The 17,384-nt window shown below is 50.1% G+C and overlaps 1 protein-coding gene across 9 annotated transcripts in view; it reads right to left on the bottom strand.

Moving 5' to 3' along the window:
- Nucleotides 1–17,384, bottom strand: part of LOC119389723 (ephrin type-B receptor 2) — a 301,549-nt gene that overhangs the window by 38,441 nt on the left and 245,724 nt on the right. For all 9 annotated transcript variants that reach the window (XM_037657088.2, XM_037657091.2, XM_037657090.2 and 6 more), the window contains exon 2: nucleotides 9,452–9,531. In XM_037657088.2, the coding sequence (XP_037513016.1) occupies nucleotides 9,452–9,531 (80 nt within the window). The remainder of the gene's footprint in view (nucleotides 1–9,451; nucleotides 9,532–17,384) is intronic.

Raw genomic sequence — 17,384 nt, 5'->3', positions numbered from 1 at the left:
ACACACGGGAGAGGAAGGTGCAGAGAAGAATGTTAGAAGGGATATGCTTTCACGGTATAACGGTATACCGTGCAGTGGCGGAGACCCAATACGGTTCCGCCGCATTGACGTCAGCCGCGCCGTTACAGTGCGACGAGGAACAGGGGGCGCAGAACCTGGAGAGGGCGAAGGGTGCGTGCTGGGGTCCAACGCTGGCTACCCGAGGGACCAGCGCACCACATTCGATCGGCGGCGGCGGCGGCAAGCGGTGGGAAGGAATCCCAGGCATGATGATGAAAGAGGTCCGAGCATGAGGGCGGTCGGGGTGGGAGAGAGCGTGCACTGCGGAGAAACCGGCAGCCGGCGCGGCGCCGCCAACTGGAAGTCGTTCGTCGGGACGCCGACGGGAAGGGGAAGGGGAGGGGGGGACAAAAGGCAGACGGGGCGGCGAGGCGGCGGGTCAAGCGGAAGCGGAAATGGCCGGTCGCGTGGCGGAAACGGCTTCCGCGGCAGAGACGAGGGGGAAGCCGGCGGCAGCTCCTGCTTGGGTTCGTCGAGCGTTGCTTGCGCCCTAGCCCAGCACCACCGTCGTCTCGCGGTCAGGATGGAAGGGAATATGGGAGGAGGAGGAAAGAGAGACGTCTAGCTATGGCTTTGGCTTCTGTACACTCTCACACGCCGACTCGCAATCGTCGTCGCAGGGCGTGCGCGGGGTCTCGACTCGATCGTATAAGCTATCGGACGGCGAGATCGTTTAGAAAACGCGCAGCCTTTTTGCGCACCCTCCCCACTTCGCTTGTGTCCCCTTCGTCGCCATTTATATACTTTTCTCCTTGCCCATCGCGGAATAACGTTTATGCGCGCTGCGCTTATCGCGAGAAAATATTGCGCTTCCCTTTCTTTATCGCTACTCTTTACTGTATTTTTTGTCACCGTTTTCCTTTATAGCATTCGGTTACCTCGTGTTAGCACGTGAAGTTCGCGAAAGTCGATTCACTTGCGGGCACAGGCGGCAGCCGCAGAGACAATGTACGCAGATAGAGAGAGTAGAGGCGGGGAATCAATGCAATCGGGTCGTCGAGACTGAGACATTTAATTGATAAGACGCGGAGAAGCAGTGCCTACTGCAAACTATACGTTTGATCACATAAATAAGAAACGCATACCCTCGATTGCGGCTGCCTTGGGCGAAACCGGAGAAAGCGTGACCATCGCAAAACGCAAGTGTGAAGCGATTGCGGTGGTAATGTTCTACTCGCAACATGTTATCGACATTGCGGCGTTTCCGAAGTGACGTTTTTGTAACGTCGCCAGATATTCTACACCCGCAATTAAGGACTTCCCGTCAAAGGAAAAAGAAAGCGTAAGTAAGCGCAACATTTCACGCATATCGTGTATAGAAACTGAAAGTCTGCCTATCGAAGCTGTGCGTGTTTTTTTTAGTAATTACTGGCCTTTGTTTATAAGAATATTCAGGCGCCATTACAAGGCACACGGGACAATATAGTTACTGCGGATCCCCCCCCCCCTCTCCCCCTGTCCTATTGCCTAAGTAACATATGAAGTTTTGAACATCATTCAATGTCATGCGGTTCTGAAATCCTGCTTCTTTTACTTCTTTTTTTTTTGCTTACTTCTACATCTTTTACGGAAGCTCTGCGTGAATAGCGTTTCTAAAACGGGACTGCTGCTGCAACGGTCAAGTTCAATCGCACTTAGGCATTGGACAACTCAACCGGAAGGATGATACACAACGAGAGCGCGGGGAGAAAACCGAAGTAATAAGAATCTGAGAGAACACTCACGTGACCAAGGCGAGCAAATTAGAAGAAGCCGAGGAGAGAGAGAGAGAGATTCCTGGGGGAGTCGTACAGTGCGGCACCTTGGGGCCAAATATACCTCACGGTGGGCGACGCGCCCGTGTGAACAATGTTCGATGAAGAGGTCCAGGGAAACAACAAAGAAGCGAATGAAAAGCAAGGCGGAAGAACAAACCAACGCCCCGGCTAGAACACGCGGAGGGACAGAAGCAACTGCCGTAAGGAGGGCACGAAACGACAAAAGTGAGGTGAGAGATCCGAGAAACAAAAAATAAACAACGTAAAAGGGCGTACGCATACGACGCTCGGACCCTCGCGTAATTGCGAGAGGAGGAGGAGGAAGAGGAGAGGCTTAGGAAAGGAAGAGACGGTCACCGAGAGCAAAGGCTGCAGCACCGGGAAAAGAGAAAACACTAGTAGAAGAAGAGCAGGGTTTACATGGGTGGGGAAGCTTGCCAGAGTGCCGCAGGCAGACGGATGTCAGGCTATAAGAGGAAGGAAGATGGAGACTAGAACACAGAGAGAGGGAGAGGTGTGGGAGTGAGTGCACACAAAAAGCACTAAAGCGGAGGTCAGAGCGAGCGAGCAAGCGAGAAGTCTTGGCGGCGCAGTAAGGACGACTCCCAGGCTCCGCGGTCAAGACGGGGGCCGCCGGACACGACCAGATGAGTTCCAGGGCGGGAGGCAAGAAAACAAGATCAAAGAAAAGAGAGAGAGGGGGGGGGAGAAAGAGACACCACGCAACCGGCGACCAAGGGAGCCCGGGCAACGACGCGCCCCCAGTCGCAGAGTAAGCAGAAAACAACGGTAAGCACTCCCTCTCTGTCTCCATCTGCCCGGTGTGGCTGAAAACGTCGCAGTAACGCCAGGAATCGGCACAAAGTGGCGAAATGAGGCATCTGCACTACACTCCCTGCCTTTCCTACATTCCTTCTCTCTCTCTCTCTCTCTTGGCACTACACAACGAAAAGAGACGACGCTCACACGTAACAGCGCAGACCACCGGTCGAGGTGGTAAGAAAAGAGGAAAAGAGCGCACACTCTGTGAGAAACAAAAAAAAAAAAAAGATGAAGAGAGTCGAGACGAAGAAGCTGCGAGAGACGACGGCGGGCAGAACGAAGATCCGTGGAAAGAAGCAAAACTGCATAACGAGCATTTCGCTCGTAATTGGGCGCGACTAAACAAGCGGCTAACAAGACCTTCACGTTGCTAACGTTTACTTACATTTTTTCTTTTCCGTCTCTATCTCCTTGTGCACGCACACGGCAGCGGCGACAGCTGCGTTAAACTGGAAATTAGTTATAAGGCCCACTTCATTCTATGATTTTTTTTTTCGGTACCGCATTTGCATGCGAGCATGTCACGCCTGTCATCCCATTGCTGGCGTTCGCTGCACGTGAAAAAAGGGGCGAGGCAGTGGCCGGACCACACACGTGCAGTGTATACACTGGTTCATGGCGGGACGGACGGAGACCAAAATGAGAACAGGAACAGAGAAGAAAAATGTATAATGGAAGCGCTAAACTTGTTACGTGTCAGCGCTCGGCTTGACCATTGTTAATCATACCTAAGCAGTACGTATATCCGCCATTGTGTGCGGTCCGGGCATTACAGAAAGCTCGCCTTACAATAACAAAGGGAGCACTCGCGGGAAACGCAAACAAAAGCGTAATTCACTGCCGCAATGATCGCGAGCTTAAACCGGATTTTCAGAGTCGAATAAAATATGCGAAAAGAAGAGTAAGGGATACAAAAAATAACGCGACGGTGGTACGCAAGGCGGCCGTAATGAAGCGGCAGAAACAACTGCATACGGTCGAACTAAGGGAAACAAAAAAAAATGTCAGAAGAAGCAAATAAATGATAAAAGGTCAGGGGGAGAAGAGGAGCGGAAGGAAACGGTTTCTGCGTACAAAATTGTCGGTATGCGAACAAACGAGCGCAAAATAAAAGCTTATAGGACGGCTTGAGGCGGCCAGGGAGAAGCAAAAAGACCCACTCTCGGCCCAAAAAGCTAACTTTCTCGCATTCGAAAAAAGAAAGGGCCGGAAAACAAAGGAGGACCTAGTAAGGCACACACAAAGGAATTCGTGCTCGACGCGAAAGCTAAGTTCCACTAAGGAGGGGTACCCATTCTTCCACAAAGCAAGCTAAATCTAAGGCACGATGAGAGAGAGAGAGAGAAATAAGGCGAAGGGAGGCAAGACAACATTAAAGGAGAACGGAAAGGACTCGGAGACGAAGACATCCAAAAGAAATAAAAGGTAAAAAAGCCGCAAACGAAGCGGTGCACAAAAGGAGGAAAAGTAAGGCAGGCAAGAGGCGTCTCGAAACGGTTTGCGAGACCGCAATCGGAGAAACGATGATGGCTGCGTCGAAACGAGACACCAGGTCGAGATGGCAGCGACCCTCCCTCACTCTCCATCTTTCGGTCTACCTGAGCCCGCTGCCGCGCAGGAAGCGGAGAACGATGAACGACTCGCGGAGTAATGACGCCGAAAGGGCGTTTCCAGGCCCAGAGACGGGTATGTATACGCTGGGCGCCACTTCGCTATCGCGTATCCTATGTACCAACGTTTCTTTATCGTTTATTTGTGGGTTTTCTTTCTTTCGGGGGGGGGGGGGTGCAAATCGACCCGTTTGTTTTCCTCTCCACACGCGCGCGCGCGGCTTAGAGCAGCGCGAAAGAAGTCAGGAAGGAGGTATTGGCGTCTTACCGTAGCTTCATAACGCTCTATTCGTATGCTGCCATAGAATGCGAAAGAAAGCGCGAGTAAGCAAACAGTATAGACGTATCCTTCCATACGTTTCATACGAAAAGCATAGTTCTGCTTAGAAATTCAAAGAGAGAAAGCAACTAGTCTGTAACAGGTATACTAAAAACATTTGTGCTCAAGAATGCTTCGGGTACATAAAGCGAAAAGTTGGGAGATGCTAGATCTCGGGCGCTCCATCAGAATCCAAGGGTGTCGGTTTCATAATTTGACACTATATCAAGACGCTCTACGCACCAAGAAGACAAGCGGTGAAGCACGCTTCCCAACAAGCAAACTTCATAAAGCAAAAATTATGAGATGCGCCAGACGGGGTGCGAAAGCAGCCGTACCGAAAAAAAGTCCGAAATAGCAGATCTGTAGAACTTTCTTGTATCTCCACGTACAGCCCGAACCCCGATTAGGCGCTGCAGAGCCTACGCTATTTAAATAGATAGGTACGACGTGCAGAAGATTTCTTCAATATGATACAGCCCCGACAATGTAAAATCTTCGGGCTAAGGAAAAATAATTAGTCTACATGTGGGCGAAACTAGTTTACACGCGGCGCAGAAAATTGCAGCACCATTCCAGGGTGACTTCACCTCGTGACACAAGAAAAACAAAAATAACTGGGTGTAAGAAGGGAAAGGCCAACGCAGCAAACGAGATCCATTGGGGAGCCAGAGATGGGGAGAAGGCGAAGATCGAATACCTACGTATGACCGGAAGCCGCGATATATGCTAATCTCCGCTCGCCCAGAGCCGTGCCATCCTAGAAAGACCATCGCGAGCTACCGCCTGGGCCCCCCGGATACGCCACCGTACACACCATAGATATAAATCGCACGCAAAAGCAGAGCCCAGCGAGCCGCGCAGGAATCCAGCGGGCTTCCCAAGGAAGTCGGGATTAAACGCCGGATCCCCTCGGCGACTAAAACCCGTGGACATGTAGCGTGCATCCTCGATCTGGCGAATTTCCCGTCCTCCTTTCTCCCCCCTCTTCCTTTCGTCCCACCCCGAGCTACGACGAATGCCATGCACGGATACCACGCACGCCCGCACGCCTGCCTGGCCGCCCGCCCGCGCAATAAAACCGGCATTTTTATGGCCGTCACGGGCCTGTTAATGGCGACCGATAAGCTCGAATTACGTGATTTGTCGCTATCGCACGTACGCGCGACCGAGCGAGCGAGCGCACCCTGGGTTCGGTCAAATTCAAAACGACCGTTCCGGCATGACGCCTTTGCTGCGCCACGGTGCTCTTAGTAGCTGCAGGAAAGCCATCTCGTCAGGGCGCCCCCACGTCACGTTGCCATTCATCTCCCTTCAATATATATACGTAGACCACAACGGCACGTGCGGACGGTGCATGCTTGCCGTTAAGGGTCCCCTCTCATTGAGTCATCGGGCGAGGACTACCGCGCCGGTACAGCGAGGTGTCAGGGTATAGCGATACAGGGTGCGACCGCGTAGTAACTCGTTTTCCGGTCTGTAGACCCGTCTTATTACGGCGCGATACGACTCAAGCGAGAACTCGCCTAGCCTAGCGATACGACTTGTAGTGTAAATTACGTCAAGATCCCCTTTGCGAAGGCAGCATCTGATGCACTATGCTGCGAAATCACTATGGAAGGTAAGGACCGGCTGAAATGTCGATAATACGTTCAAATACCGTCTCACACGTTGAAATATCACGTCCTCAGTTTTTGTCGGCAAAACACTGCCGCGGAAGATCTGCCATTTCGTGTTGCACAAAGTGTATGATAGCTGCCGGGAAGGGTGGAGACACCAGGAGAGGCAGGCTACCACCTCTCCTGGTGTCTTGATAGTTTTGGTGTTGACAGTTTTTGGCGCATCAACACAATAAGCACCCTATCGGTACAAAGAAGTCCCATGCAAACATGCATTGAGTTCCGACGTGTTTCTTTTAGGCAGTGTTGCCATTTCTTGATAGAACCAGAAGAGTACACACTGTGAAAGCCACGTTGGCTGTCTCACCCGTTGAAGGATTGAGGTTGGGTCAGTAAAGGACTTTAGATTCTAGAAATGAGGCAGCAGCTGATCTATAGTCTGCTAGCCATCCGCACAAGGCACTGCGACTGAGTTCCCAAGTCTTCAGCGGATCTTAACAATGCCTGCATGCGTGTCCCCAGCGTTTGGCTTGCCAAAAAGAAAAACCTACGTTTGTCTAGACCGAGTTTACAATAACAAAGGAGCAAGACTCGGAAAAGAAAAGAAAAAATCGAGCAAGCTAGCGAGCAAGAAGAGCACACTGCTTCGACCGTTGCCGCAACTCGTGAAGTGCGTAGTGCGCGCCTCGCCGCGCGTCTTGTATTCCGCCCCTTGCGTACACACAAGACGCTGCCCGCGGACGAGGGAATTCGGGGAAGAACAAAGCAAACAAGGACCTCGCGTGCTTGTTCCGTCGATCTCACTCCGAGAAGAGCGGCAGCACCGCTTTTAGCGCGCGCGTGCGTTTGCGCGTCCACCGCTCTTGGGTAAACGCAGGGTGCCGCAACGAGGTACGGTTGTGAAAACACGGCTCTGGGAAGCGCGTCTAGTAAATAGGGCCGCCGAAGCAAATAAAAAAAAATATATCGAGCAAGACGTCGCCGACACGGGCACACTTGAACGGTCTGTCGCGAAGGCAGCAAAAGAGAACGACGAAAATGAGTGGTGCGCGCGCGTGCACGATTAAACTTGCTCGCGAGTCTGATGTGTGTGCGTTAATTTGCACTTCGCGCTTGAACCGTGAATTAACGATGCCTCGTGGGGAGGCAGGTTTCATCGCGTTTGCCGCTGCGGTGTTTCTTTCTTTCTTTTTGTCTGCTGTTCTAGGCAGTCGGTTGAGTACAACGAGTATTTTACTATCCTAATCACTTCCAACTCTTAAACGTGCCTATCCCACCTGTCAAATGCTCATCGCAATAACTAGCTGCGCTTGGAACACTAACTTTTTTCTTTCATTTTTACTTTACCGGGGCACGACGTCGCTACCCTCATGCTGTTTTTCAGGACAGTAGCTTCTGTGCACGTAGATGTTCACTTTGTCTTGGCTTTCCCATCATAGCTTTCCCATCATCAGTTTTGGCGCCATCACAGTAACAGATAGTACGCAGCAGCAAACAATACGCCGCTGTGCTGTGCAAAGAAGCCCGACGTCAAACGTGTCTTTTTAGAACTCCCTAGGCGGCAAAAAGAAAGAGACAAAAGATAATCATGATGCTGTAATGTAACGCAAAAACGCAAAAAGAAAAGACAGGAACGGCGCAGAGAAGGACGTACAAGATAGTAGTCGTGCTTACGAAAGCGAGCAACACAGGGAAAGGTATGCGAGGAGTTGCGACGCTGAAAGGCAGCAGAAACAGCACGAATGGCCGGCTGCGCAGTGAAGCCCGATAACCAAACAGACACCCGACCCGGACAAGGCTGACTACAAAGTGAGAAAGAAGGAGGAGGCGGGGGAAGGGGGCAGGTACGTTAAAGAAAGAATGAGAAAGGCAACGACGCACGCTCGGCTAACGACGGCGGCAAAACACCCCTAATTTGGACGAATTAAAATTTGCATCACAGAGGAGCGCCGACGGCACCAGATGTCCGCTTCGGTTCGCTCGGCTTGCTGCCTTGATTGGAGGAGAAAGAAGAGACAGCGCGAGGGAGATACACCGTGGAAAGGTATCGTGAGAGAGTGAGATGAAAGTGGAGGAGGGAAGAGGGAAGCGGAGTGAAGCAGAAGCGCGGCTGTGTCACTTATTTAGACACGCAATTTGGCTGTCCGCAGCTGAATACTGTTACGTTGGCTGCGGTGTTGGCTTTCCAAAGTCGACACGCACGCCGGCCTCTTTTAACTGAGCTCCACGCACCCGCTGCGACTTGCGTTGCCGCTCGGTCGACTCGAACGCTCGAAGCTCGCGCTCGAGAACACGGCGAAAAACAAAGACCCGTCCGTGTATAGAGTTTAGCCTGGGTAAATGAAACTAACGAGTCCCGCTGTGGAGCGGGTATATACATACTATACGCGCGTGCATGACAAAAGCGCCCGTGCGACCGTGTGAAAAAAAAAAGCCGGCAGGCTAAGCCTTCCTTTAGGTTTTGTCTCGGCGTCTTCGCATTCCGTCGCGCCGCGCCCGCTGCTTCGCCGTCATTCCTGTATCTGTTTTCCCAGAGGGTCTTTAACTGCGATTCGGTTCCTCGGTTCCCACATCTTGGACCGCCCGTGGACAGTCGACGCTTTTCGACTCGCCCTCCCGTCGTTCTTTTGAAAGACGGATGACGGTTCAAGCCTGCCTCTCTAAAGAATGATGAGCATTGAAGCCAGAACCCTTTGTTTTAGACCACGGTATTATTCGCATAAGGAAAGAGACTACACAGCAATGCTAAGCAGCGGCAGTGTGCTATTCAACAAAGCCGCGAAGCGAAGCAATCCTTGCGAACAGAGCTCAGCGACCGTTCCTCTTCACACGGTTAAAGAGCGGTTCCGGGCTGTGCGCCCGTTGTCTGACGCCGCTTATACTAATGTCCGAAGACGCACGTTAACAGGCTATTACTATGGCGCAAGTCTTTTGCACGGCGTACTCGATTATCGTTTCATTCTCATTGAAATCCATCGTACGCCTTTCATTCCCATCAAATAATTCCTGCATGGAACGCAAAATTACCTGGAAGAAACTGCAACACTGTTTAATTTGGCGTATAATCAAAGCACGCGTTACGAGAACTCGGCACGCGGGGTTGCAGTTTACTTCCTCCTGTTTCGCACTATTTGTCTTGTACCGAGTGGCCCATCTATTCGTGGTATTGCTTAGATGAATGTTGTCCCAATGTCGCATGCCTGGATGTGGCAGTGCTCCTTATAAAGCAACAAATACGAGACTGCACCGAGCGAGTGTACTCACCCCAGGTGTTCTCGCTTGAGGCCCGTAAGGATACCGCGTCCAGTTCAGGATGCTCTCTGTCGTTGTGTCGAGGAGGACAACTGCAAGAAAAAAGAACAGACGCGTTACGACAGCATTCACGCGTAAGACTATGCGAAACGCACTAGCACAACGCTGCCATCACACATGATAAGAGCGAAAATTTCGAGAGCACCAGCAGCAGGTTAAAGTCCCCACTGCGAGAGACAGCCCTGACGCTCAAGCGTAACATATCGAGAAACAAACTCAAAAAGAATTAAGCAAGGCTGTACCTATATAGCGCGAAGTTAAAAAAAAAAAAAAGAAAAACACGAGGTGCACTGATCTAAACCGATGTACTTTTAGCGTTTGTCTGCTTCAACAAAATCGCAATGTTCATTGGTTTTGAAGTGATGAACATCGATTTCGAGCGAGTGGCTTAAGCATAAAGCAAAAGGAAGATACCATCCGTAAGCGCTGTGGAAGACGCAGCTTGCGTTAGTTACATTGTACCACACCAAACGCGTGTAATACGTTTTCCATACACAGGAAAAATCAAAATCACCGTTCGATCAATCTTCATGGAACAACCGCCGTTTCCAACGCGACGCTCGCAACGAGGGGGCTGGAATCTATTTCTGCGTGACCTTCGGGTCAATGAAGTCTCGTAAACGTCAGTGAGCTCGGTCCACAATACAAACGACGAATCGGCCCTCGATCGCTCGCCCAAGCAGTGGACGTCAAACAAAAGCAACCCGCGACGCCAGTCAAGCTCCTTTACTTCGCCTTTCTTCTCGCGTACAAGCCGAGAAAAAAGTCACAACGAGAGAAAACGAGACTTCTTCGTCGCCGGCCAAACACGGCGCCGAAGTTAATCTTCCGAAGCGTGGCTGCAAGAGGAGAAAGCGATCCTCCCTAAATTAGAAACAGAGGGAGGTCATCACAGAAAAGTGCGGACACACCCGGCTCACGGCGCTACCCGGGCAGAAGAAACCCAAGAGCCAATTTCAAATATAGTATATAGACGAGCGAGGCACGCGGCGTAAGCCGAGTTATGAGGCGTATATATGCCCTGCCCTGCCCGGCTTGGCGGGACACGTCGTGCAGCCCACGACGCTCAACGCGAGCTCCGTGGGTGGCTCGTGGGCGGTTACAAAAAAAAGGGGGGGGGGGGGGCACCAGGACGCGCTCACAGCGGGCGCTGTCACCACTGTGCGTCGGTCCAGTTTATCAAGAAACTCCATATAGGCGTGATCGGTGGTAAGCAGTTCGCGCGTACAGCGAAACGAAAAAGGAAGCGAAGTGAAACAGAGAGTGTGGGGGGAAGGCGAGACGCGCGCGAGCTTCGTCATTTGCATATTTTCCTCGTTTGAAGAAGAGAGAGCGCGTCCCTTGTTCGCTCCCATCCTCCCTTCGAATCCCCCCCCCCCCCCCGCAAAAATACCCCGGTTTCTATATGAGCGCTACACTTTCAGCGCGTTTCCACTGCGCTCTGCACATCACGCGCTTCTCAATGCGACCGCCGGAGTTAATTGTAATCACGCCCCGAGAAGAGAAGAAACGGAAACAGAAACCATGCAGGGAAGATGGCGGGCGAGGGGACACAGAATTTGAGACGAGAAACAGCGAGGAATATTCCGGGAGCACACAGTAAGGAGCCAGCGTCACGGCCTGCCTCGCTCGCCATGCATCTGGGCATGCATGAATCTCCGGTCAGGACTAGAGACGCCGCGGCTCGGTTGAAACCCGCGCCAAATGAATGAACCTTCACTCCCAACCGAGCGGAGGGCGCGCTGGAAACGTAATGCCCACCCCTTCGGTATAGCTAGAGCTGGCCCGTTGTGTCTCGTATCCTCGCGATCACGGCTGCGTTTAATTGGCCCGCGCTCGCCCATCTTATGCAGCGGCGTTGTATAAGCGCGATTTCCCTCCCGTGGCGCTCGTTGCGATTACGACTGCTTTAGAGAAGAGCAGAGTCGTATAATCGCTACGCCAGGCGGCACGGTTCCCATGGAAACGTATATAAAGTCGAGCTTTGTGATTCCCCCCACGCAGTTTGCCGAGCTTCGCAGAAACTTTTGGCCATACCGAAGTGGCACTGTTCGTGCAGAAAATCGAGCCGATTCGGTGGCGTGCTCTGTGACAGAGACGAAAACGGAAGCGTATTGCGCACCCTGAAACGTAACGCTAACCGAATTTCCATTTATACTACATCGTGCGTGTTCGATTCAGCGCGCCAGAAACAAACGCGTACTCGCTTTTATTCTCTATGGTGCATGAGACCACACATAAATGGGCGCCGTATTGAACGTTTATCAATATGGCGCCTACGACTTTTCTTTTTGTCATAGTCTTCGTTCTGATACCCCCCCAGAAGGTAAGACGCCTTCCAGTAGACCAGATTTCTATTGACCAATTTCAATGTGATGAGTTCAGAGTTCACGCAACGAGTGTTTGTATATGACGACAATAGAACCGCAAGTGTAAACGCCGATAGATGTAACGTAAGTACGTTGTACGTACGTACGTACGTACGTACGTATGTATGTATGTATGTATGTATGTATGTATGTATGTATGTATGTATGTATGTATGTATGTATGTATGTATGTATGTATGTATGTATGTATGTATGTATGTATGTATGTATGTATGTATGTATGTATGTGTGTGTGTGTGTGTATGTATGTATGTATGTATGTATGTGTATGAGATAGCGATAATTCAGCTTAACATTCGTTATTCCATCTTAAATGTGTGGACAGCAAAATTATAAGATTAGCGTGTTCCAAATAATCCCTTACCATAGTTCCACACATTAATCCTTTTATCTGCCAGCGTGCGCAAGTGTGTTATCTCTCCAGACCACAGGAACTGCGTCGACAAGCGTTTTGCAGTATGCTCCAGTACTCCAAACAAGCAAAACTTTCGCGCGCGGTACTGAAACGCTGTACACAATAGCAAAAGATGACAACGCTGATGGATGACAAAATTCCGATATCGTTCTTCTTTTTTTAATTTTTTCTTGCTTCTACACTTCAACGCTTCCGGGTGCGCGCGAAACGGCCGTTAACGCCGAGATCGCTTAACGTCGCAGAGCAGGAAGAGAATGACGCTACCGGTGCTTCCGTATAGTACACGCTAGGACGTGATGTGCGTCTCAAAACAGGGGGCTGCACACTTCCCGCGTGTTCGGCGTTTTTATTTTACAGCAGCTTCCACGTGGTAATGTACAAAAGGGACAGCGTTTTAACACATTCCCCGAAACTACAAGCGATCGCGCAAACATAAAAAAAAAAGAAGCGAGAACGATCGAGTGATGAAAGTGGGCTTTAATAACTGATTCCAAGACCAAGGAAAATCTATTCTTGATTTTATTTTTTTATTTTTCGGGAGAACAGAAATTAGATGATGCAGTGACGACAGAGCACAACCCCAAACATCCCACACACCGGAACAAAATGAAAAAAAAAAACTAATAATAAACTAAGAAACCTCCAAGATGTACGAAAAACGCGCTCAGCAAAGGCGAACAACGAAGTTCAAGACTACAAAATATCACCGCTGGCGCTTGGGCGTCGCTGAGTCGGTTCTCTATACATATTGTATGACAGTATCGAGAAAGTGCCCGGAATGACGGTCGTAAATTATGAACGGCGAAACCTCTATTAATGCGCGACCACGGCCCGAGTACGGAAGCAACGCAGAGGTCGGCCCCAGAGGCGTAAGCGGTTAGCGCCCCCACCAACTCCCACAGCTCTCCTGCCACCCCCGTCGCGACTCTCCCTTCACCTCCAACTTCACCACACTGCACGCGTGTTCAAAAGGAAGCCCGCCGCCGCGACGCGAGACAGATCCCGGCGCCTCGGAGCTCTACGTGTCCAGACTTTCAGCTACGATATACGGAAGGCATTACGAGTGGTAGCTGAAACTGCGAAGACGTCCTCTCGGCTCGAATTCCCTCCAAGAAAGACAGTAGCCCTGTACACACGTTTGCCATTTTCTACTTTACGATGGTAACTCTATTATTATGCTTATTTTTTTTAGAGAGCCAAGTGGCAATTATTATGCTTATTTTTTTAGAGAGCCAAGTGGAAAACTGTTGTCTACGGAAATGTTTGCTCATTCAGCAAGGTCTGGTAATACGAATAAAAGTGGAGCACACGAAAGCACAGTTACTCACACACACACACATATGCACGAGAAAAGTACCGCATTCTTTTCTCGCGTTGCACTTACAGTAACATCGACGGTGTCCCTGCGCTATTATGTCACTGACATGAAGTTAAATACGAAAGGCCTCGCCACGTTAAGAAAGCATAGGCTACTCTTTAAGTCCGTCCTATATTATACCACAAGTGTTCAGTGATATTAACTGCCCTTGCGCTGGCATTACACATGGCGCATATGCCATAGAAAAGTGCGACAAGTACAATTGTAAAAAGGTTATTTCTTTACAAATGCATCACATTTACAAAAAAAGAGAGAGAGAGAAACAGCTACATCCTGTTTCGTTGTTTGTAAATGTTAAGACCAAATACCAAACGAGTAGACACAATTCAGTCAGTATACCAGTGAGCGAATCCCGTCGTGTTGCGCTCAACGTATAGGCCGAGTGAGATCGACGAGGTTAACAACCCGGCATGAATGCTTCGGACGAAGAAAGAAAGAAAGAAAGAAAAAAGAAGAGAGCGAGAGATAACATGAAGATCAGCGCCTATTGCTGCGCATTACAAGTCTAAACCCCGCGAGGCTCCCACACACGCTGGCGCCACCCTTATCTAAGGCGCCCCGCGATCCCGACCCTGATCGCGATGCAAGACGTGAGCGATCAGCGGTATACATAAAGCTGGGAGCCGCGATGAAGCGAGCGCCCACGGCAACAAAACGAACGCAGGAGAAAGTATAACGGCAGCAGCACACTACAACGATATAGACAAAACCAAAAAGGAGAGAAGCCTACAGAAAAAAGATATAGACAGGCGTAACGCCGCGGAGTTGCTGCTTTAATGTGTCGGGCGTCACCTCGCCCGGACTCCCGGCCACTTTAAGTAATGCGGTTATGGAAAATATCGCCGTATATATACATGCACATATATCTATCCGTACGGCGATGACACACCTCTGCGTTGCTTCTGGTACGCCCTTCTTGTTTCTTCCTTGATTTATATACAGGTATTCCCCACCAGATCAATCTTATTGGAGTTGTTGCTCACTCCACCCTCTCACTTTTATTTCAAGAGTATACGCCGGCGTTGACCATTGCTTGTTTTGACGCCGAGCCATACGATCCTTACTTTGTGCCTGGGGAACACAGTATAGTGCCACCTTGAGGCACCGAGCAATGGTGCTATCCCTGAACTGTTTACGCCTGCCGAGAGAACCTCACGATGAACTTAAAAAAGGAAACTCTGCTGGTTAGAGAAACCAGCTGAAACAAAATATTGACGAAAAGTCTTGATAAAACATTTCCGGGTCGCGAAGGTCCCACAGTGGAAACGGAAAGGAAATGGTTCATTCAACAGCTCCCTGCCCCAGAAATACAGAGCACGAACATGGCCCGTTGAAAGACAGTGACTGCATGCCACGTCAAAAAGAGAACCGTTCGATTACGAAACTGTGTCAGAGAGAATGCGTAATACGAGCACTCGTTGTCAAACAAACGGTCTGTTTGCTGGACTGCAAGTGAAGTCAGACAAACAGGTCGACTACATGACAAGTAATCGAGCGGCCGATTGCTGCTCGCGCTAATGTTAGACTCCCCCAAGTGCACCAGCATATCTTCGTGGGTCGTTATTGGTAAAGGGGGTCATTTCGGTTCACGCGATATCTTCAAGGCGCCGCAAACATCGCTAAAAACGGAGCTGCATAAGAGCCAGCGGTGCAGTAGTGAATTCAAAAGCGATACATGAAATTTCGCATTCCGGAAAGCAAGTTAGAGATGAACTCGAAAGTTTGTTTGTCTGAAAATATAAGCAGCTCCTGCTTTTTGCCTGCTACGATAAATACAGCTTGAAACGGCTGCCACCCAACCAGAGAAGTTCCTGAGACATCGTGAAAAACACAAATAACAAGCGACATACGACTTAAGTGAAAACAACGCACAATGCCGTGAGATATGACTGGAAGTCCCGAGTAAATTCCTGTTCCCTGGACATCACAGAAAGAGATGTGTCCTGCACGGCACCGTGAAACCGGAGTTGTTCTATGTCGAATGAGAACGAACACAGGCATAAACTCTCATTCTGTTTACCGCTCTCAAAGTGTTATCGTCGTTGTTGTTCATTATGTCATATTGTACATACATACATGCATGCATGCATGCATGCATGCACGCACGCACGCACGCACGCACGCACACGCGCGCGCACACATACATACATACATACATACATACATACATACATACATACATACATACATACATACATACATACATACATACATACATACATACATACATACATACATACATACATACATACATACACGCACGCACGCACGCACGCACGCGCACGCACACACACACACACACACACACACACACACACACACACACACACACAAACGACACGCCACTGCAGCACAGGCCACTTCAGCTCAAGACCGCCATACATCTAGAAAATCGCACTAGCCAAGTATCTGGCGAGGAGACAAAGACGATATGAAATGTAGACGATGAGGGCGAAACCGGGGACGATAGAGACGGAGAGGACGGGCCGAGTGGTCTCCATCTCGAGGAGCAGTGAAGGGAGGTGAAGAGAATCGCTTTATAGGTAGGAAACAGACGCCAAGCAAGAAGACGAAAGCAACGACAAAGGACGGCACAAAGAAGAGGACGCATAGAACGCGGGACATATCGCGCCCCCGGCAGGCTCTGGATGGTCGGGCGCGCGCTCAAGGGAGCGAGAAACAAAAGGAAATGAATTTGCCGTGCGCCGAAGAAAAAAAACGAAGACGGATAAATAAAAAAACGGCTAGGAACGGCAAGGAAGAGATGTGGGCGTGTGAAGCCAAGGGGAATGGGGCTGAATTTCAGTGCTGGAGAGACAAAACGACGATACTAGAGAGAGAATAGCGATGAGGGAGAGAGGAGGAGCGAGTAAAACGGAAGTTTTCCAAGATGGCCGCCGCGCATAAGGAAGCGGAATAATACGAAAGAAGAGAAGCACGGAAGGAGACAAGAACGTACAGTGCAAAGGAAAATGAACGAAAGAAAGAATAAGAAAAAGAAATAGCGAGAGAACGATAAGCGGCGAGGAAGCGAAAACGGAGAAAAAGATGTTCCGAGTCCGGCGCGGAACGAAATACGAATGGTAATAGCGGCACTAGAAACTCGCGACTTCAACGACGGAAAAAAGAAAAACGGGGTAAAAGGGGGCAAGAAACATACATAGCTAGAAAGATGAAACCTGCGGGAGGAGGACACCAAGAAGCGATGGGAGTACACAGTGGCTAGCATTAAAACAAAAGAGGAGAGGTGGGCCTTTGCGAATATATCTCGTTTATTCCGGGTGTCAGTTATCCCTCTACGGATCTTGCATTTCTGTTTTTTCGTTCTTCTTTCTCTTGGTTCGTGTAATCCAATTCTGCGGCTAGCGCTTCTTCTTCTTCTTGATCCATATTCAGTACCTAGTACGCTCTGTGAGGCAAATTCGATATTGAGGGTGTTGTCTGCCAAATTGGCCAGTCTTCCTTAAGAAAGGGAGCGCGTGGAAGTGAATCATGCATGCCTTTCACCCGATATGCATGTTTTGTACCTGGCTTTGGTCGCTACCGTCTTCGCGGAATACGAAATCTGCGGCTCGTGTCGACCTGCTGCACTGGCGTCGGAACTAGAAAGACGGAGGCAATCGAAACGACTTCATCACACACGTGCTATTGACCCTAGCGAGTGGCGTGCAGGTTGCCATCGCAAACGTATCGACCAAGCCG

This window comes from Rhipicephalus sanguineus, chromosome 4 (assembly GCF_013339695.2).
Source record: "Rhipicephalus sanguineus isolate Rsan-2018 chromosome 4, BIME_Rsan_1.4, whole genome shotgun sequence".
Classification (NCBI taxonomy): domain Eukaryota; kingdom Metazoa; phylum Arthropoda; class Arachnida; order Ixodida; family Ixodidae; genus Rhipicephalus; species Rhipicephalus sanguineus.
The sequence above is the reverse complement of the archived record's forward strand: the minus strand, read 5'-3'. Positions and strand labels throughout refer to the sequence as shown.